We start from the raw sequence: 22,142 nt of genomic DNA, 5'->3' as shown, positions 1-22,142 counted from the left end.
CCCAATAAACTAGGTCAACAAAAAGTTCAGAATTGTGCATACGTAAGCAAATAAAATAGGGGACTGCTATTTTGAAGGGTCAACACGAGTCCTAAATCATTAAGAACAAATGTTTGATACATGTGACAGTCTTTAACGGTACATTTGTAGGACTACACCTTACCGGCTTACCTTTATAATTACATCGGCTGATTGACTTGCAGAAACTATACTCACACTGCACAACAATAACTATGAAGAAACAGTTTCAACCTACCAAAACCGCCTTTGGGTATTCTGTGCAGTCATAAGTTTTCCTCTTGTTTTACCACGAACATGGTGGAACGCTAAAGCAGTTTATACTACTAAGGCAAAGCACGTGAGGGTGAGGGGAGTAGGAAAGGAAATACTACTATATATGCCTCGCAAAAAAATATTGGGTGCCTTCCTAAAGACCAAAACACGAAGAGTAAAGGAGCCATCGAACTCATGAGCCATCTAACTCATTATGATTTACAGGAGCACAAAATTTCCACAAGGGACAAACACTTAATCCAGGTCTCCTTAGCACCCGACTACACCAGAGATTATGACACTCCCGCCCCTAGTTATGTGATTTGCATAGAACCTTTTGACTTGAAACAGGAAATCTCCATCAATGTTTTTATATAACTTTTTCAAGGGAGGCAATATCGTCGGTTTATCTACTCCTCTTCTGATTCCTTTGTCGACGAGAGTTTCTCCTCTAGGGCTTCAAGCAAATCATGGTACTCGGTGAATGCTGAATGAGACTGAATGTATACACGGGAATTAGGGTGAACACGAGTTCATATACAAAAGTAGCAGTAAAGCTTTAAGAGACCTACCTGGATAGTAGTGCTGTATGCTTTCCATAAACGCATATCATGCTGAAATAAATCAAAAAGAATCTGCACAACAAGATGAGTTCTGACTTCAAAGATCTGGACTAAAGTGATATCAGGTAATTAGAACAGTCATGACTAATTGAATTCCTGTAAAATGTAACATATCCATGAACACAAAAAATAGTCCCTTATTCTCTCATATAATTTGTGGCTTGGACTTCCATAGATATCATCCACCATCTGACAAGACTTTAAATATTTTTATTCAGATTCAAAAGATGCCACTAATTTTAAAAAACAATAAAATTAGCTTCTTCTGTCATAAGTAATTATACATCTTAGGCCAATCAGAATTACTACACAAGCCTTACTTTCAACCTAGAGGCAGAAGAGATCATAATAATGACATAATCTAGTAGAATTTCATTTCCATATGCAGTAGGTTGTCACTCTTAACAACTTTAGCATGAAATCATCCAGTAACATTAAGATTGGTTCTGTTTGGTTTCCAAACTTTGATAAAAACATGTATAATTTTAACTCAAAATCAGATATTAATCTGTGATTTAGTTTATGTCAGTTAAACAGAAGAGGTAAGCAATAGTAGTCAACCTCAGATCTTCTCAATAGAGTTGCCAACACCACAATCCACTCCTTAAACTTGACTGAGCACATATGAGCCAAAAGAAATTCTGCATCCAAGCGGCTTTGCAGAATTCCCATTTGAAGCTGAAAATTCATTTATTCTCAAAATTAATTATTGACAACAGATCATTAACTGTAACATAAATACTAAATAGAATTACAGTGATTAATAAATTAACAGGAAGTATCAAGACAATTTTCGCTTTTTATCTTGGTGGTATCAAGATCTAATATATAATTGTCAAGACCTAGTGCTCAAAACTACCAACTTAAGATTGAGACCTACTCAGACTATGTACATCAATTTGAAGGTAACCACTCATTCTGTACCTTACAAAACCAAGAAAAAATAGTATGCTGGTACGTGCACCAAGTCACAAACTTGGGCTTCTTTGACCAAATTGAAGCAGAAGAGAAGACATAATATTAAGAGGTAAGGGTAACGGCTAGCCACGGACAGACAATTAGACACCAAGTGAATGTCACAAACTCACAATAATACAATTCCTTCCTATTACAAGAGGACGAATTTGACAAAAATATCATTAAACTTTTCTGAAGTTGCAAAACTCTAAGTATAATAATTATCTGAAAATGCTTCTCTTTTTTAAAACACAATTCAATAATGATAAGGGCAAGAGAAAGTAAAATGTACAACTTATTTATTAGGTACAAAGATAACTTACGTCTAGAAAATTTATTCTCGAACCCAATATAGAGAATTTAAGATTTCGTGATTCATCTGTATATATATATATATATATATATATATATATATATATATGGAGACGGTAATAGTAAAGAAGAGAAGTGTAGATCGGTTCAAACCCGAAGAAAGTAAATGAAAAACTATTATGGGCATGTAAATCACAAAATTCCACACCAGATTTCATAACATAATTCCTCCATGTTATAAACTATGGTAGTCACAGTAACATTACGTAGTTAAACAGGTTAAAAACAAAATCAGTAAAAAAAAAACATCACATGCATGATAATATTCACAAGATAGTTTCTAGATGCCACTACCTTCTGACCAATTAATTCAAGGCCTGAAGCAAAATCATCCAAACGAGCACTCCCGTACCTTTCTCGTTGAAGGTACTCCTGCAATAAGTTTTACTGCTGCTCAAAGATAAAGTGACAGAAGAAGATACAAGATTAATACCGAAGAGAAATGTAAAACTCACCACAAGATCAAACTGGGTGCCTTTCACAAATGCAACAAGCTTGGAAAGTTCCTTCCCAGACATTAGATAACTAGCATGACTTTCAAGAATATTCTTAACAGAAGCAACATGTGCATTCTGCTCTTTAAAAGGGGGGCTGCTACACAATAAAATGTGTCAAATTATCAGATAAATATTGAAACTGCAGCTCAGGTAACATGTAAATTAGATTACAGATGCGCTGACTCGCCTTTTAGGCTCAACAGACTGCCTACGAAAACTTGAAGGAACACTGAAGTAGCCCAGGAATCGCGGAGACAATTTTTCTGAATCTGATGCTGGAGGATCATACTCTCTTCCAGATCTCAGGAGAAACCTCACCTGAGTAACAAAGTAATTATTGAGCCCACTTAATAATATGTATATAAGGAATTTAAAAGAATAAATTGGAATCTGAGCATATACCAGCTCCCCCGCGAGTTCATAGAAAGACTCATCAAGAGTTGCCTGCATAATTCTAGTGCGCTTAGTTTTGTTCATTACGAAGTCACTGGATGTGTTTAAAGAGAGAGGGAGAAGGAGTACAAACATGGGTATGTTACCTGTAATAGGCGTAAAGCACAGTATTGACTTACAGCAGGACCTTCAAGTTTGGCGATAACCTTTGGAACAGAAGAAGATAGAAGATTATGCATAAAACATCAGATATATTATTTAATGCTGCATTGACAATCTGAACTTGTACAATTTGAAAACTATCATTCTCCATTCAAATAAAAAATAGAAAAGAAGACGGGTGGAAAAGTAAAGCACACGGTGTAAATGAATTGATCTGATATGAACTTTTATACAGCAAAGTGTATATTTCATTCGAGGCTTGATCTTTTGTATGCCAAATATAGTAATAAAATCCCCCCAAACTAAGTGGAACAGATGGACTTTCAATTGCTCATGTGTTTTTAGGTTTAATTTTGAAAACTAAAACTCCTGCATATTGACCAATAATTTCTTACAAGTATGTAGCCAGCTGCAGTACGGTACCATCTTCTTTGAAAGCATTCCTCAAATAACCTGCAATATCAGAAATAGTTACACTAATGCACAAAGATAAAATAATTAACATCGCAACTAAATTTGCAGGCTCAGAAAATTTATGTATCGATGGATCAAAGGTAGTGAAACTTTAAACACAAGTAATTTTGGGTATTCAGGTTTTTACATCATAAAGAAGAAGAAACACAAAAATGGGAGCAAAGTTAAACACGAGTCAATGCCTGATTTCTACCTCATCCCACCCTGAAAACAAGCCTGTTTGGGTTATTTGGGTCAAGTAGACTATTTTGTTATGCAAATTACTTATACCATAACGAAATTCAATGCCTTGATTTTATATATATATATATATATATATAACAGGTAATCGTACTTGTTTTACTTAAAAAAGTAAAAAATTGGAATCATTTAAGCACAAAATATTATTAGTAGTAAATCAACTTGCCCCCCCCCCCCCCCCCCCCCCCAAAAAAAAAAAAAAAAAAAACAAACAAAAACCTGAAGTACTAAACCAGTCTGGACACAGTGAGTAACAGGAACTAATTTTATTCAACAAATCTGTGCATTTTGGAGTCCAAATTTTGTTCCTACCCTTTTTGTCTACAAAAAGACTTGCCCAAAGATGTGAAGAAGTGGATGGGCTCAGGCTAATAATCTTAGCATCAGATTCTAATTTGAATATATAAGCATCATGTGGTATGGATCCAAAATTCGAATTGAAGGGGATTAGCATGCAAGTGTGACAGATTACTTTTTTCATTGAAAAAGAGTATCTAGTTGTCTCATAAGTATCTTTAGCACAATCACACATGAATTCATCTGCAAAATCAAATAACATGAAGGATCAGACTCAGATCCCACATCCACAACCATCTTGTTCATATTCGACCCAGGTCTGAGTGAATATTGTAATATCCTGGCAAAAGATGAATTGTTTGAATAAGAACAGATATGATTAAAATAATCTTAACTGCTTCTGTATCTTCCTTGCTCAGATCAAATAAAACTTTTAATGAATTGTTATTCACCTCAGTGATAAATAATTACTGGTAACTTTGTATCTATTATCAAATTAGATGTCAATCTTCTGTATACTCAAAATAGATGGAGAGTGTCAAGTAAACCAACTCAACTACCATTAACTGGAGTTATAGAAGTAGATCACAATTATCTATACTCTTAAGACTTAATCGACCGTCATTATATATAATATATCATATCTTCCCATCGTATGACCCCTTATTCATAACATGGCAAAGAGAATAGACCATTGAAGTCGGTCATATCACATATCACTAGAAGACTTCCATAAAACATACAAATTACAGAAGAGGCAATAAACAGATTTCTTTCACACCTGACAATCTGACATAATATATTGGTCTGCTCTTATTGAAGTGACTTATAATTCAATCACGACTTATTATGACTCATTAAGTTTTATTAGAAACACTTTCTATTACCAGGCTTCCTTTATAAGAGTGTTTCACAAGTGTTCCTTCAAGTAGTCAAAAGCAAAAAAAAAATGTTATACCAACAAAAACCAACTTGGTCCAAATAAACCCAGCCACTGTGGCTTAGGCTTTCATCAGAAAGATTTCTACTTCTTAGTATTACCAATTTACCATTCAATCATGTTAGATGGTATGGATCAATTTTCACACTTTCTTGTCTATTAATATTCCCTCGAGAATTGTATTAGTAACATAAAACTATCACATACTCTGTTGACCTTCCAGCAGCAGAAAAAAGATCAGCCCAGTGTCGACCATCAGTTTTCCTTGCTACGCTAACAACAACATCAAAATACTCGGGAAATTTCTTTATTAGATCACAGGTCTTCTCCAAAAGAGAGCAACTACTAAAATTATCTGGGTTTAAGCGCCGATTTTTGCTTGGACTTTGCCTACACAAGATAAGTTTCAATATATTAATACCTAGCAGACATCAAGCTCAGACTTTATCAATAGGTCAGATGTACAACCATTGTAGATAATCAAACTTCATGGGCAATGAAAAACATAATGCAAATTTTAATGCTACAAATAATATTTGATCTCTAAAGAGAAACGTACTGACTACTATGAAAACCTTCTGACTTCATAGACAACAAAATAACATCTGAAGAAGACATGTGCCTACTTTTTAGGATGTGTGGTTACATGAGATGAGAAAAACTGAGAAAGAAAGACAATAGGATAAGGTGGGGTAGCTCCCACAGAGGAAAAGATGCAACAAAGTCGTTTTCAGTGGTCTGATCATGTGTGGTGTAGAACTTTAAGTGCACAAGTTCAGTGAGCAGAGATATAAGATTGAATCTATGCATGTGCAGAAGTGCAGAGAAAGGGCTTGCTCGGAAGATATTCCCAAACACCTGGTGTAGATGAGGGACTAATGGCGAACCTAGTGACACATTAACACCAATGGAGAAGAACGATTACTATGACAAACCATGAGTGGTTTACTGACAAACCATATTAGAGAATGATGATCTGAGCTTCTTAAAACTCGATATCGTATGCCACAACGCCACTGGTTTAAAAATACTGGCATAGAACAATCTATTTATTTCATGTAAACATAATATAGGAAGAGTGGTGGAGCTCTGCAAGCTTGCGTACTGGATATAAATTACCTCGAAATATCAGCCTCGAAAACTGTAAAAAGAAGCCACTCCAAACAATGGCAAAAATGTGGCTTCTCAGCCGATAATAGTGCTAACTGTAGGGCTTCTTCATTTTTGTTCCTCTAAAATGACCAAATTAAAAGAACACAACATGAGACAGAATAATTCATGATTTCTTTTTTCCATTGATTGACATATGATGGATATTTGTGATGTGATAAAATTTCAAATTTTGGACCTGGAGAAGGTGCCGAAGTAAGCAGTGCAAGATCGTTTGAGCTTGAGGAGTTGGCTCAAAACATGGAAACTCTGTACATGCTGCAAATGACATCCTCTGTGAAACACCAACTACAATACCAGCATTTGGAAGTAGACCAAGTGGATACACTTCACGATCAAATTCCAGCTCAGGATCCAACTGAAGACATATATAAGATAACTTAAACATCATGAACCAACAATAGAAAAGACTCTAAACCTTGACAATGTTGAGACCAATTAGAACCCAGAATCAAAAATCTACAATATAAAAGTTACAACATCATTGGGAAAAAGAGTCCGTTTAGGTGAACTTAAATAATGTCTTACGGCTTATAGTGACTTAAGGTGATAAGTGTGGCAGCTTAAATTGTTTGTTTAGGTAATTTTATATTACAGGTGACTTATGAGTTATTAGAAATGTGATAATAAAAATAAATTTGATATGTTATTTATTTGAGTGATAAAATTGATTTTTATTTAAAAATAATAATAAAATTAACAGAAATTGTTCAAATGAGTACATCCTACCAACTTTTGACTTTAATTCAGTTTTTGGCTTATTAACATTAAGTCAGCTTCTGACTTACTAGTCAAACAGACATTTTTCAGCTTAACTTTAAAAATGACTTAAGCCGCAGGCTTTAAGCCTCCCAAAACAGGCTCAAGGTTTAATCGATCCACCAGCCAACCAGCTTGCTCTGGAAGATGTGAAATATAAAATAAAAGGCATATTCACATTTTCCGGCATAGAATCCTTTTAAGCATTCCTCACAAGTTTTATTAACAAAAATTACGACCAACTTTATGGTTAAAAAGAGGAATGCATCAAATATGATTTAACATTATCAGGCCCCCTTTCTTATCAGTATTTGAAACAGCATTTATAAACATGAATACCTGTAAGAAGTCTTCCTGCTGAAAGGGCTCAAGACCTGAAGAAGGATACCACACCTGTAAAGATGACAGTTGACTTAAAATTTATATCAGGGAACATTAACGGAAACTAAAAGAAAATTTCCAAAAGATTACGGTAACTGTCACCTGCATCCCTCGATGGCCATAATCTAACCATGACACTTCTCCAATTAAATTTGTTTTTTCATCTGACTGGCCACAGGTAACCCAAAACAATTCAATTGAATCAGTGAGATCTTTTTCCCGTCCATCATGCAGATCAAGTACAGAAAGTCCCCCATTGGTCCTCAATATCAAACATCTAAAGAAGGCCAAGTAGTCAATGAAATGTCTCAAAAGAAACACTCTCTGGGTCTGATTAAATCAAGAAGGCATACCTAACAGGTTCTTTTGCTGATAAATCTAATGAAGATGACATGCTCTTTCCTGGTATATAATCCCTTTTATGTTGATCAGGAATAAAGCGCATTGCAGAAGGATGGTTTTTCGCAGTCATGATTGATAACTCCCGTACTGTAGAAAGCTGTTTGTCATTTTATTACTTAAGAAACCATGAAGATTTAAGAACAAAATTAATTTTAAAAAAGACCTCATCCAAAGTAAAGTGCGTCATACCACTCCAAACTTTACTAATAACATCTTCTAAAAAACTCTGGGGAGATAGTAATTAACAACATACCTGCAAGTAAGCAGTACTAGAAGGTGTCAGTTCACCGGATATCTTCACATGGAATATATGGACATCAAATGGTCTGTATGTGACAAGTAAATAGTCTTGGTATACATCCATAACCATTGGTTGTGCAAGCAGTGGTTTCTGATAGAGTAGGGAGCTCTGATCCAGGTGATATCTTGGATAAAATAGTAGTTCATACCTGGAAACATCAATTTTATAAGTCTATGTTAAGCGGATAAGAACTGTTAGCGACTTAGTTGTTGTTTGCGTTTGTTTCCTGTTTTCTGTATTCAGAAACAACATTTTCATGTTTTCTGGTTTTAAAAACTGTTTTCTGGTTGTATATTTTCTGAAAACTGTTTATAAAAATAGGGCTAAAGACCACGTCTATTTTCTGAACACTGTTTTTCTGTTTTTTAAAAACGGAAAACAGTCTTTTACTTACGAAGCCAAACAGCCACTTAGTAACATTTACAATGAAAATGTTATAAACAGAAACTATATACCTGGCTGGCGGATTTTGAAAACTTTATTTTCTTTTAAAAGTGACTTGAAAGCAAAATAGAGTAGTATAGCCCGAGAAGAGATATAATTAGAAGTGTTCATTTAAGCAAGAAATAAAGTCTGTATAGTCAGTAAGAGTGTCTATGCAGTTGGGCCATTTTGAACTTCACCACAATGAAACGTCAGAATAAAAAATTATGTTTATAAAAACTGCATGAAGTTCTCACGTGTTAGAGGAGTCGTCATAATTGCATACAACAACAATTTTTCCCATCCATAACAAGCCTCTGCACTGGATCTTCTGTTCTTGGGTAATATCTCCGAATAATCGCCACTTATTTAATCTTACGTCATAAATGATTAACCCGTGAAGGCCAGCAACAGCCAAGAACATACCATCTTTGCTAGCTGCCACATGTAGAATTGGCCAGTTTTGGGATATATATGAAACCTGGAACAGATCAACATTGTTTTAGTAGAGTGACCATATAGCATATTAAAATGAAGAAAACCAACATAGTTGCTGTATATATAACATAACTGGAAGGTTAATATGCAAAAGTTTAAGTTCTTCAGTAACTTCAGACTGCACAACAAGCAATCGATCTTCACCATATACAACTTGACGGACGTATGTTGAGCCTGAAACACCTCTGTTAAGACAACATTTCCCAAAAGAGAATGCAATAATTCTCTCAGAAGATCCTTCTTCAATAGCATACAGCTTATATCCATATTCATCCCACTGCAGCAATGAGGTGCCACCTAATATGGGTTCATGCTTAAAATCGTGATTTGACTTATTCACAGGAGAGGATACAGTACTCAGACCAGTCTGACGTATTGTGGACATTAGGCGACATCCCGAGACGGACCAGACTGTAAGTCCTCTGAACTTCCATCCAACAGCAAAAGCAGATTGATCTGGAGTCCATGAAATACAACTGACTGCGCCAGTATAATCCATTGAATAGCTGTGTAAAGCCATGCCAAACATTCAACCTCATTTACACAATTCTATGAATTAAAAAATTTGCATTGGCTAAGAAGCTTTTTAGAATGCCTCAAATTTTGTAACAAATATTTACGATATAACCCTTGACAAAAAATTCTTAAAATATCAAGTATGAATGAAGAATGTACTTTTACAACATTCCCTCCTAATTTCCTTTTCAAGATAACACAATTCAAAGGTCATTCTGTGAATACATTTTCTTTATTACTAATTTTATGTACAAAGAGGAAGTTTAAAAGTATTTAACCAGCATGCCATACAGAAGTGGTGTTTATTGTGGTCCAAAGGGAATTTTATCATAATCATGTCTTATTGTGAAATAACATCCCCCTTCCAGAGAAACACCCACAACCAACTAACCAAGCGTGTCTCTTTATGTAAAAGATCACAAAACTCCATGTAATATGTCTAGCAAATAAATCTTTGCAGATATTACATTCCACTTATTTAAAAGTCAGAGTGAAGTAAAAAAGCTTACCCCCAATCATATACTGATACCGAACGGATAATTGAAACAGATTCTGCAAGGTCATACAATTCTACTATGCCTCGTCTTGTACCAACAGCAAGAATTTTTTGCTCTGAAGCAACTGAAGTACATGTTGCATCACCAGGACCCAATTGCTTCTCCGCTTTAATAGAATCAGCTTGCTTCAGACCTTTCTTACTTACAGAACATAAAACTAATTGTCCATCAGAGAACAACACAAATAACAGCCTTAAGGACATTGAGAACTCCAGACATGTAACAGCAGACTTTTTGGATAAATTTTGACTGCAAACAGGAACAGTTTGAATCCGTCCAAAAGAAACACCATTCTCCAGTGATCGTGTCGTTGTAGAAGCTTCGTTGCTGTTCCCCAAGTTAAAATCAAGTTCAAAGGGTCCAGCAAACTGTTTAAAACAAAGAAACAGTAACCAGTTACCAATGAAGTACACTGAAGGAGATAGAAGTTCAAGAAGAAGAAAATCCAAGACAAGAAGCTCACCACTCCAAAACAAATAAGAATAAAACAGAGCCACTAACAGTTGCTAATAAAATTATGACCCAGTACACCTCTATAGTAAAGAATCATATAGAAGCTAACCCTACTTCTCAGCAATTTGACAGATAATATCTCTCTGAACAGTACATCATTCTGCTCACTAAATTTTGTATAAGAACATAGAAAACCATATACGCCAGCAAGCAACTTAAATGCTTTAATATTCCCCAACAAGACACCATACTAGGTGCTATTCTTATGCAAAGCAAAAACTCAACTTGCAAAAAGGCATCGACTTGATTCCATATTAAATTTTTACAAAAGAACATATGGATTACCTCACCCTTCCAGGATATGTTGTACAATGATCCATCAGAGAGTCCAAAGAGCAAGTTTTTATTGTCGCAAATTAGATTGCTCCTGTTGGTCATATAAAAAAATCGGTGACAAATGACTCGACCTAAAGATTTATAATATTGGAGAGTGACCACATTAATATTGTGTAAAGACTCGAGCAGAAAATAGGTGCATATTGCAAGATATAGCTTACATAATGTTATCACATATTCAATTCAACAGAAAAATTTAATGTGCATGGGAAATAGTAACTTCTACAATTCAACAAACATGTTACATGAGAATCGCAAAAATCAAAAAGGGATGAATCACACTGTAATACGAGCATATATTTATATATTCTACAAACAATCTTAAGTCACCACTATAAGAACCTGCAAAATCATTACATATACAAATTAATTCATAATGGTTCTAAATCTTATTTCAAAATTTTCCAACTTCCAAATACATCATACTTTTAAGTTCAAATTAACTAGCATTCAAGTATCCCATATTTTCAAATACCCTTTCTTTTTTTTATCAACTTCTCTCTCTCTTTTCACTTTTTGAGAAGGTGGCAATTATAGATACATCTATCATTTGTACTAAATATAGCACAAGTTAAGGCAAGCCCAATGGTGTGCCATATCTTGTTCTGCATCTATATTACATATTATAAAACAACAACTAAAATTTATTACTCCAATAGTGTTTTATATCTAGTGCTAAAATAGACGATATTAACTTTGTGCAAAATCTATAATTGACACCTCATTAAAAAGTGAAAAAGTTAAGTAGAAAAATTAATTTTGTATTCAGAATAGCTGGGTACTAGGAGTGTTTGGTGATATTTTGGAACAAAATATAGAACTAATTATCGGAGACATGGTGTTGTTTTAACACTATTTGCTGCTAAATTATGGCAATGCCTCTATCTAATTTAACACAACTATTGGACATGCTTTTATAACATTGTTCTATTTTAGGACAAAACATCAATGTAGTAGTGAATTTTAGTTTTCTTTATATACTGTAGATATAGAACAAGATTACATTATTTACATCACCCTTGGACTTGCCCTAGGTAAGAAGAAGCTAAGAAGCAATTTGATCATGCATAATTAACGAATAATTTAACGGAATACAGAATCTTCACCTCAACAAGAAATATGCAAATGCCCAACTGAGTGAAAGTAAAATCATACAAATATGTTACAAGATGCCAGTATAAGCATTTTAATTCTTCCCCTTTCTACTCATGGCATTCATACACGGATAAAAAGTTGACACAACCATCGTAGTAGGAAAACAAAAGGAGTTTTATTTTTATTAGTGGATAGTATGATCATATTCAGTGTTTATAAAATTGGTGGTTGTTTAGTTAGTTATATATGTGGGGCTACTAGTTTATTAGTTAAGTAGTTTATTTATGATATCGGTTTTTCTATGGTGTGCCCATGGGCACATGTTAAGCACCAAACTTCATGTATTTAACTCATTTTGATTGGCTACTACTTATTAATAATGGTGGACCCCCTACATATACAAAAGCTCCACCAATCAAAACAAGCTAAATACATCAAATTTAGCGCTTAGCATTTGCCCATGAGCACACACTAGCCAAACCCTTATAATATAGCCCAATTGTTATCGGGCCTTAGTCATTAGGTAATTTTTTTCTCTATTTGAGATTGGGGTTATGATTTGAATTGTGATTCAATAACCCGAGGGTTTGTTTATCTTAGAAATAAGAGCCGAACTTCACAAGTGATCAATATTTACAAGATTCTGAACTTACACATTCAATCCCGTTTTGAGAGAAGGCACCTGCTCATTGAGCAATAAAGAAATGGAGGCAAGATACAGACTTGATGGTTGCTTTCCACCTAAATGGATTCTTTTATCCGTGAACTGGACCTTCAATATGTGAAGATAAAAAGAAGCCGTCTGCAACAAATGTTCATTAAATAATTAAAAAAAAAAAAAATCAGTGTTGCATTCCTTTAGAACTCGAAAAATCCAGATCTACCCGTTAAAATCATGTCAACTACAGTTCTAACAGCTAACTATAATCCCCTTGTGGAGTGTAGTCATCATAAACTACTAAAATCATGAAATAAGCATCATACTACATACCACTAATCACATAACAATGTAGAATACATAAAACACAAAACTCACAAGAACGGCAATGAATTTGCCATCAGGACTCCAAACAGCTTGCGAATTCTCGCCTTCCTTGAGAATCGACTCGGAATCTCTTTTATACTTCCCCAGTCTCACTCTATGCTGAAACCCCCAAATTCAATCAAATCAATTCACATTAACACACACGCACTAACCACAACATAAAACTAATACTAATTAAAAAAAAAAAAAAAAGATGAATATGATGCGTGACCTGAGAAGAGGTCCAGAGCTCGAGATGAGAAGGAGCCACAACGAGCAACAAGCGATTCAACACTTTGAGGTAAATGATGCGCTCCGATGTAGGGCAATTGCCTGATTCTAGCGGGATCACTTGTGGCCATCCGTATGTCATATACATCTTCAGATTACACGAATTGAGACGCGCGGGTGTATAATTATGAACACATGGACTGGTTTTGATTCCGCAACCAAATATATAGCGTATCAATTGAATTGAATTTACAGCGTATCAATTGAATTGCAGGAACAAGATGAAGAAGAAGCTGTTTGGATCTACTATATTCAGAGTGGGAAGAAAGACTTATTTAATAATATCTTAATAACAATGCTTACTTTTTACAAACTTGAAATAAAATTACGGGGGCGTTAACTGTTAAGTTCGTACTTTGTATTTTACTTTGTTTCCGAATACAGGTGTGTTTGGCACCGATTAAGTTTTTAAGTTATTCGTATCGCTTGTATAAAAAGTTCAGAAGTAATTTTCGAAAGTTGAGGATTGGGTTTCGGGTCATTTGTGTGAGTTTAAAATAAGTGTTTCTTTTTTTAAATAAAAAATAAAAAAGTGAAGTGGAAGAAGTTAAAACTTATAAGTGATTAAAATGTTTGGGGAAAAAGTAGAAGTCATATAATAAAAGCTTATGGGGGTGTTTGTTTTCCGGAAGCAGCTCCCGCTTCCGGCATTCTCCTTTTCTTAACCCGTTTGTGTAGATAAGCGGAAACACTTTTACGAAACTGAGAATGCTAGTTTTTCTCTCAGAGTTTTTTCTTCTTTTCCAAACCCTTTATTAACTTATTTTAAGCTTTTCTCTCAGAGCTTTTAAATTAACCCAAACAGCCCCAATATTCTAAGCTTCCTATAAGTATTTCTTTGGTTTTTACAAAAACGGTATAAATAATTGCTTCTAACTTATAATACCAAGAGTTGGCTTTTAAGCAGGTCAAACACCCGGTAACTTTAATCACTTTCTTGGTGCATGTCTGGTAACGCCTCTCCAAGAAGTTGATTTTTACTTTTCTTGACCGCACTTATATGACATGACGCCTCACTGATATGATTACAATCATAGCTACTTATATGACATGACGCCTCACCACATGATCACAATCATAGCTTCCAAGTCGAGCCATATTTTTAGGGATTGTTGAGCAACTCCAAGAGTTGCTGCATTAACTCTCCTTATAAAAATCATTATAATACTCTTAGGTCATTTACACAAGAGTGAATACTAGGACTCCAACAGCCTTCCTCAACATCCTCTTTGTTCACTTATAAATTAGATTTTACACACTTATAACAGAGAGTCTGTTGGAGTATAGTTTTACATCAAGTTTAGTATAAATTAACTTAGGAGGCAGTGTGAGGAGGCTGTTGCCGTTGCTCTTGCCCGGTAGCGCTAAGAGCCACCACAACGATGGTCAAGAAAAGTTGCAACTTCTGCAATACGAAACTTATTATTCTTCTGCTCCAGGTCAGTTTCAAGGATCAATTATTTTAACAATACAACTTAAGCCAGATTATATTCAGATCATCTTTTGTTGAAGCTCCCACAATATGTATTAGTTGGAATTTTTATGGTATGAAAATGTCCAATGTACTTGCCTTGTGTAGAATTGAATTTTCTCCGGTCACTATAAAGTATGAACTGCAGAACCTGCTAAAAAAAAAATATACTGGCTCTCCTATATATCAGCCCTTCAAAAGAATAATATCTAAATACAATCAGAAAGGAATATAGCAGTATGCTGTATCGGTAACAAATTTCACATTTTACTTATGTACTCTGGAGACAAATAGCGTGCCACTCCTCTGGAACAAGTGAACATTGCGCGTTCTTTGCATCTGATTTTTGAACTCCTTCAACGATTTTTTTGCTTAGGGATCAAATCACATTGTGTTTACCTTGCAGAGTTGATTCAGCAATCACAAGAAGTTGAAATGCACCAATATTATTCGTTGAAGTTACACATTGGCTACTCCTCGCTTATTGAGTGGCTTCTTTGGGAATTAGAGGAGAGTGAAGGAGTGTTGAGACCCAACAGTTCTGTGTAATCTTTCCGAATGTTCCACAAAATTTCTGCACATCTTCTCATCCTTGGACGGTTTCTTCTGTGAGGTGCCAAACACTGTAATGCTAGTTCAAGAATCTTTTCTAGAGCAAAATTATTTGCGGGAGATCTTTCCAGTCTCGGATCCAGAACTATTATTGCATCTCCTTCAGAAAACTTCTTCATGGCCTGAGCACATAATACAAGAAAATCAATACTATGTAATAGCTATACAGTAAAAGTCTAGATGACCATAGATTATAGGTTGTATGCAGTATACTGCTGGAAGAGTACAGTGGAATGCAAGTATTTCAAAAATGACTTGAAATGGATAGCATGTGGATATGAACTCGCCTCTGATGAACTCAAAGTTACAAGACAAAATGATGTTTGAGCTCTTTCAGATATGTTAAACTAAATTCCCAAAGTTCTGGAAGAGTAATTATACCCATTTCGCAGTTATCCTCTCCTTCAGTTCTCGTTTTGCTTCAATAGGCCGCCTGCCAGTCACTAGTTCCACAAGTAAAACACCAAATGAGTAAACGTCACTTTTTTCAGTGAGCTGGTAAGTTGTCAGGTATTCAGGGTCAAGATATCCGGCGGTTCCTTTAACCTGGGTAGATATATGGGTGGCATCTGATTCACCATCAGTTACCATCCTAGCAAAGCCAAAGTCAGCCACCTTAGCTCGGTTTTTCTCTGTGAGGAGAATATTGGAAGACTTGATATCTCTGTGGATAATGGGATGATCTGTTTGCAGAAAAGTAACTCTTTCGTAAGTATCTAAAGCGATAGTGGAAGTTTACTATCACGATATGCAAAGTTCTATTGGATAACACATACCGCTATACATGTGAAGATAAGTAACAGCATGGGCCACATCTATAGCAACATCCAACCGTGCTGCGAAATCAAGTACAGCGCCATGCATGCCTGTATTGATGCACAAAACATTTAGTAACACAGACGTAACAACTATGAATTACCACCTTCTAGCCCCCTTTCCTAAGACACGGGAGAGAAAAAGGACAGGAAGGAAAAAACACAAACATCCACCAAATAATGACAAAGAGAGTACTTACATTCTAAGTGTTCTCTAAGGGTTCCATTAGGAACATATTCCACAACAACAAGTTTTTCATCTTCATGCACTAGGTACCCATAAAACTTCACCAAATTCAGATGCCCCACTTCTGTTAAAGTGTTAATTTCACTCTGAAATTCCACTCCTGAATGTTTGTCGTACACACTCTGGGCAGCATATGAATATAGTAAGCAACAAACCTCGATTTATTCTAGCACTTCAGCAAATAATAATATATATGCATTCCAACCTTTTTAGCTCGTTTAACAGCAACATAGGTTCCATCTTGAAGTTGTCCTTTATAGACTGTTCCAAAACCTCCTTGCCCAATTTTGAGATTAGGGGAAAAATTCTTTGTTGCCTTCAATATTTCTGCAATAGTAAACTTTGTAATTCCTGGGTCCCTCAAGCGTGTTGAATCATTTGAAGTACCATATAAACTGCTGGAATTGCGATGTTTCTTCTCACTGCCAGCACCCGAAGCATCCGAAATAACTAAAAAAAAAGTAAAACAATTAAGACCAACAAGGCCTCAGACTCACTTCCTAAGCCAAGGAGACAATGATGATTAGCATGCTTAAGATAAGTTAACCGAAATGGTGAAGGGGGAAAGTTTAAGTTGATACATCGCCCCTCCAATTATATATTTTTAGTATTGATCCAAGCAGTCCTTGCATTTCGAAAAACAAAAATCTTCATAACTCCATCAAAAGGACCTGACCTTTTGCAAAATGATTTCTTAAATGGTTATCATACAGAATAAAACACATACACTATCACTGTCTTATCTATAGATATCCATAAAAATCATTACCGAGAGGGGGAAAGAAAAGAAGCAATTGGGATTAAATTTATATAGTCACTCTTACAATAAGTTCAATGATTGACCGACAAGATGGAGCACAGATGTGTCCAAAACTGATATGCCAAATAAGAGATAGTTCTCATTGTGATATCAACAGGTTACGAAATCATCGAGCATATATTCAATTGAGCACCAAGTAATTATAGGGTTGGAGAGTTGAGTATATTTAAACTTTAGAGAACTAAAAGTATATAAATTCCAGCTCGAAGAATTTAACCTCAGTTCTTACAGGTTATAAAAGTCTCTGAAACCTTAACAAAAGAAAACCCCTTATCAAGGCTTCAACCCAGCCACAAATAAAACCCAAGTGTGTGTGTGTGTACTCTCTACATATATAACTCTGTATGGCTCTTCTTATATCTACAGACTTGTGTGTGTGAGCGTGTGTGTGTTCATTTTGGTTGAATTTTGAGCAAACAAGAAACAATCTTTACCAGAAGGGGTATCATATACGGAAAAATCCCTTGTATTTTCTGATTCTGGGGGAGTAAAACAAGCCACAAAAACTCCTTTAACAGATCTTGCAGCAACTTTTACAGGGTTTCTCCTAGAATTTGATCTTTGGGAGGAAGATGAAGAATAAGCAGAGCTTGAGGCGTTACTCGCGCGGTCAGGAGTTTGAGAAGCAGTGCTCCGGCCACCTGAAAATTTGCTGGGACTTTTCATTGAATTGTTGTACTAAAAAAGAGCAAAGAGAGAGATATTTGTAAATATAGACTTGTTAAGTTTTCAACTTTCTAGTGAATTTAACTCTGTAGACTTTTCAAGTTCTTGATTTTTATTTAGTGCAGTCATTGCAAGACTAACATGTTCAGCTGCAGGCACATTAGCAGGTGGGGTTGGCGCCAACTTGGAAAACACTCATATGTATTGCCATTTGACTTCTCCCTTCATAAGGTCATAACTCAGTAATACCTTTTCTTCCAAGAAATTACCATTAATATATTATTCATATTTTACATTTTTATTACATCAGATATGATATCGTTGTATATATTAATATTAATACTTTTTCCTGATGAAATTAATATGGACTCCTACTTCTTTTTTATATAATATACAAGTAACTTAAAGTTATACTCTTGTATTTTGTTTATGTAAAATTTATTGTTCCTGATATAATCCACACGGGGCCTACCTTTTTAATGAAATAATAGTAATTAAATAGCTTAGCTATAGTTATATTATTAAGGATAATTTTATTTAATTTATTATTAAAATTTTGAGTAAATTTAAACAGCCTTTTTAAGTAGGTAATATAGCACTAGCAAAACTTGTTCATAAAAGTATTACAGTATCAATCAATAAAGCAGTAAACCACAAAGGTACGTCTGTACATAAACATATGTTCTTCTTGTTGATTCCTTAATCCACAAACTTACTTAACAAAAGCTAATTAAGAAGATCTAAACACTTTTTCTTTATCCTCAAATATTATTGCCAATATACCTATAACTGCTGTTTTGCTAATCATGGTGCCTTGATCTTGGTGGATCCATCTGAAAAAATGGTTAAATGGTCACACAAAGTTGGTAAATATATGATTAAGCTAAATTTTGGAAGTAACTACACCTTATTGGAGATGATTTGATAAATTGATTTTTTTCAAATCTAGAGCAATTTAATAGTAGTTTAATAAACAAGTCAACCAGTACTGCACGTTTCCAGCTAAGAGATGGAGACAATAATTTATAACTCACCCACAAGCTTAGCTTGAGCATTAATGCACAAGGACATAGTCATTGCTGTTGCTGTAACTTGGGTTCATTCTACTGAGATGATTTACATTTTAGTTATATTGTCTTGTCAAAGTACATCAAAATCATCAGTTGGTTGAAAAAACTTACAGTCTACTTCAAAACAAACTGAGTTTGTTGGCAATAAATCCTGGACAGCATCCACTGATGCACATCATACATCAAACTGGCAATCATAAGCTGCCCAATTTGGCAAGAATCCAACAACCTGACATATCACAGGCAATCAAAACAGTAATTGAATTAAGAACAAATTGTATACGCTTAACATTAGCACTGGGGACAAAATATCAGAATTATGCATATTGTTAAACAAGTAAGAAATTCATCACAAATATCATTTCCTCCATTTTGCGGAAGGAGTCTGAAATGCCAAACTTTACGTGTCATTAATAGGAGTCTTGTTCCATATATATCTTGCCCCCAAGATGAAAGATTTTAGCGTGAACAGATGGCATGATACTGAAATTTGTCATATAAAATCTGAGGATCACTATAAACGATGTATGAAAATTTGACATTTTACAACTTGTGTAACTATCTGCAAATTTTTGATATACATAACTGGAAAGACGGTAAACTATAAGAAGCTAAAAGAATGCATAAACCTCAAACTGAACATGGCTATATTTATATGGCTAATACTAAGCCATCAAGTTGGCGGAGGAAGGGCACATCAATTCTCAGTGCAAAAGGTCGATGCTGGGCCTGTGTTCTTTGTTCTTCATTAGACCAAACAGGGTAACCAAAGCAGCATTCATCTCGAGCATTTGGGGATGTGTTCTGTCACTTGAGAAAAATGTGTGAACCTCTCCCGCAATATCAGTCCAACTAGAACCTGGAACTTTGAAGTGACAATTTTCTCTCATCATCTTACGAACCCTGCTTACATCTTTCCAAGATCCTGCAGAAGCATACATGTTGGACATGAGAGTGTAACTGACTGACATATTCGGTTCCAAGATGATTAGCTGTTCTGTAGACCATTTTTCTAACTCTAGGTTCCCGTAGACCTTGCAAGCCCCAATAAATGCTCCCAAGGTGTCTGGTCCAGGTTGTATTGGCATTGAACGCAACATGTTGAAGGCCTCAACAAGAAGACCAGCTCGCCCTAGGAGGTCAATGAGACAAGTATAATGATCCAAGTCTGGCACAACTTCATAAGCACCGGTCATCAACGCAAAGTAGCGGAACCCTTCACACACTAGTCCCCCATGACAACAGGCAGAAAGAACTTCCAGAAAGGCAACTCTGTCTGGCCTAATTTTATGTGATAGCATCTCCTCAAAAAGTCGAATACCTTCTCCTGATAGACCGTGAAATGCACATGCTCCTATCATTGAAGTCCATGATACAAGATCAGGCTCTATAATCGAGATAAAAGATAGATATGCACTGGCAAAGTTACCACTTCTGCTGTATGAGTTTATTAGAGCATTTCCAACTGATAGAAAAGCCGAAAACGCAGTTTTTAATGCATAAGCATGAATTTGAACAGTTTCACCAAAAAGGGATAGATTACCACATGAGCTAAGTACACTTGCTAATGTTAGTTCATCAGGATTTAAACCTTCTCCTAACATTTTCACGAGTAAGATGGTAGCCTTATTCCCATCCCCATGACGTCCATAACCTACAATTAAAGTGGTCCAAGATATCGAATTTCTTAAGTTCATTGCCTGAAACACTTTGAGAGCATCACATATATTTTCAGTTTTTACATACATATCAATCAGTGCACTAGCAATCACTACATCCAAATCAAAACCCTGTCTAATCAGAAGTCCGTGAATCAGCCTACCCAATTCACACGATGCACAACTAGAACAGACATTAATAAGACTAGTAATTGTAAAATCATCACCCTTGACCCCATTAAATTCCATCGATCTAAACACCCGAAAAGCCTCTCCTCCCAACCCATTCAACGCATAGCAAGACACCATCACATTCCACAATACTACATCTCTATCCAAAACAAAATCAAAGACCTTTCTCGCATCTTCAACTACCCCAAATTTGGCATATAAATCAACAAGAACACTGCTAACAAAACAATCTTCACACAACCCTGCCTTAATCACCAAACAATGCAACTGCCTACCAATCTCAATATCATTGATTTCAATGCACAACTTAAACAACCCCGTAAAAGTTGTGCTATCCGGAACAAACATTTCAAACATCATCCTCCTAAAATAGCAAAAACCCATGTAACAAACGCTTCTACCACACCCAACCAAACCAGAAATCAATATATTCCAAGTCACAACATTTCTCACAAGAATTTCATCAAACACCTTAATTGCATCATCCACTTGTTTACACTTAATATAAAGATTCAAGACTTGATTTTGTAACCATAACACATTATGAAAAAATCCAAACTTTATCATTGATGCATGTAATTGCTTTCCTTGGGCAAAAAACCCTTTTTTTGCACATAACTTTAGTGAAGTTGAGTAAAAAGATTGAGTATAGCATGGATTGGTGAAATGGGTCGGGTCGGATATCTCCATTGATGCACTGAGTCTACTTAAGTGATCATCTTTTTGACTAGTTTTGCGGGTTTTACACACAGTCCTGTTGAAATTCGCGGCAAGTAGTAACGAATTTTTGAATTGAACGGTCAGGATGGAGTAAGAGCGGCAAGTACTAACAAACATGGAGCTGATTTTAATGGCTCAGATTTTGGAGACGGGTACAAGTAATCTTAACCCGTGTGTGTCATGCACTCGTATCTTTCAAAACTATGTATTCCCTCCGTCCTTTTTCGGTGTTCAATTTGACCGGTACAAACCCACTTGTGACAATTAAAAGCGGACTGAGAAAAAATTTATATTAATAATTTATATAATATATATACACAAAATTTTTATATTATTGCTTAATTTAATTTATGACTGAGCTGAATTATACACTATTA

At 35.3% G+C, this 22,142-nt stretch overlaps 3 protein-coding genes across 4 annotated transcripts; all 3 read right to left on the bottom strand.

Moving 5' to 3' along the window:
- Positions 1-69: 69 nt before the first annotated feature.
- Positions 70-13,753, bottom strand: LOC108208696 (uncharacterized). Of its 2 annotated transcripts, none has more exons than XM_017379218.2 (23): positions 13,436-13,753; positions 13,216-13,323; positions 12,833-12,981; positions 11,034-11,115; positions 10,188-10,603; positions 9,236-9,668; positions 8,922-9,145; positions 8,194-8,389; positions 7,892-8,037; positions 7,641-7,815; positions 7,497-7,550; positions 6,577-6,756; positions 6,348-6,460; positions 5,436-5,618; positions 3,673-3,730; positions 3,262-3,321; positions 3,125-3,166; positions 2,910-3,040; positions 2,681-2,816; positions 2,520-2,597; positions 1,458-1,574; positions 846-908; positions 70-770 (listed from the first exon to the last, which is right to left on the bottom strand). In XM_017379218.2, exons 1-23 carry the CDS (start codon positions 13,580-13,582, stop codon positions 684-686), a joined length of 3,378 nt encoding a protein of 1,125 aa, XP_017234707.1. In that variant the 5' UTR covers positions 13,583-13,753; the 3' UTR covers positions 70-683. The 2 variants fall into 2 exon arrangements, with proteins under 2 accessions (XP_017234707.1, XP_063943865.1); XM_064087795.1 differs by having other exon boundaries at positions 536-770; positions 2,681-2,819; positions 13,436-13,732.
- Positions 13,754-15,117: 1,364 nt separating this feature from the next.
- Positions 15,118-18,255, bottom strand: LOC108206111 (calmodulin-binding receptor-like cytoplasmic kinase 2). Its single transcript, XM_017376302.2, has 6 exons — positions 17,894-18,255; positions 16,845-17,089; positions 16,593-16,761; positions 16,354-16,443; positions 15,959-16,260; positions 15,118-15,699 (listed from the first exon to the last, which is right to left on the bottom strand). The coding sequence occupies exons 1-6, from the start codon at positions 18,123-18,125 to the stop codon at positions 15,436-15,438; spliced, it is 1,302 nt and encodes a 433-aa protein (XP_017231791.1). The 5' UTR covers positions 18,126-18,255; the 3' UTR covers positions 15,118-15,435.
- A 1,008-nt stretch (positions 18,256-19,263) lies between these two features.
- On the bottom strand, positions 19,264-21,987 carry LOC108208271 (pentatricopeptide repeat-containing protein At2g46050, mitochondrial). The gene has a single exon (XM_017378789.2). It carries the CDS (start codon positions 21,880-21,882, stop codon positions 19,900-19,902), a length of 1,983 nt encoding a protein of 660 aa, XP_017234278.1. The 5' UTR covers positions 21,883-21,987; the 3' UTR covers positions 19,264-19,899.
- Between the last annotated feature and the right edge of the window lie 155 nt (positions 21,988-22,142).

The sequence above is a fragment of the Daucus carota genome, chromosome 2 (assembly GCF_001625215.2).
Source record: "Daucus carota subsp. sativus chromosome 2, DH1 v3.0, whole genome shotgun sequence".
Taxonomy (NCBI): Eukaryota; Viridiplantae; Streptophyta; class Magnoliopsida; order Apiales; family Apiaceae; genus Daucus; species Daucus carota.
The sequence above is the reverse complement of the archived record's forward strand: the minus strand, read 5'-3'. Positions and strand labels throughout refer to the sequence as shown.

Bases quoted from the DNA above. Each gene is read 5' to 3' on its own strand.
- LOC108208271 (XM_017378789.2), bottom strand. From the start codon at position 21,882: ATGTTTGTTAGTACTTGCCGCTCTTACTCCATCCTGACCGTTCAATTC.
- LOC108206111 (XM_017376302.2), bottom strand. From the start codon at position 18,125: ATGAAAAGTCCCAGCAAATTTTCAGGTGGCCGGAGCACTGCTTCTCAA. The intron at 16,444-16,592 runs GTAAGTACTCTC...GCATCAATACAG, and splicing joins CCTTAGAGAACACTTAGAAT to GCATGCATGGCGCTGTACTT. The intron at 16,261-16,353 runs GTATGTGTTATC...TTCTGCAAACAG, and splicing joins TTATCTTCACATGTATAGCG to ATCATCCCATTATCCACAGA.
- LOC108208696 (XM_064087795.1), bottom strand. From the start codon at position 13,582: ATGTATATGACATACGGATGGCCACAAGTGATCCCGCTAGAATCAGGC. The intron at 11,116-12,832 runs GTAAGTTCAGAA...TATGACCAACAG, and splicing joins CTCAAAACGGGATTGAATGT to GAGCAATCTAATTTGCGACA. The intron at 10,604-11,033 runs GTAATCCATATG...TGTTTTAAACAG, and splicing joins ACATATCCTGGAAGGGTGAG to TTTGCTGGACCCTTTGAACT.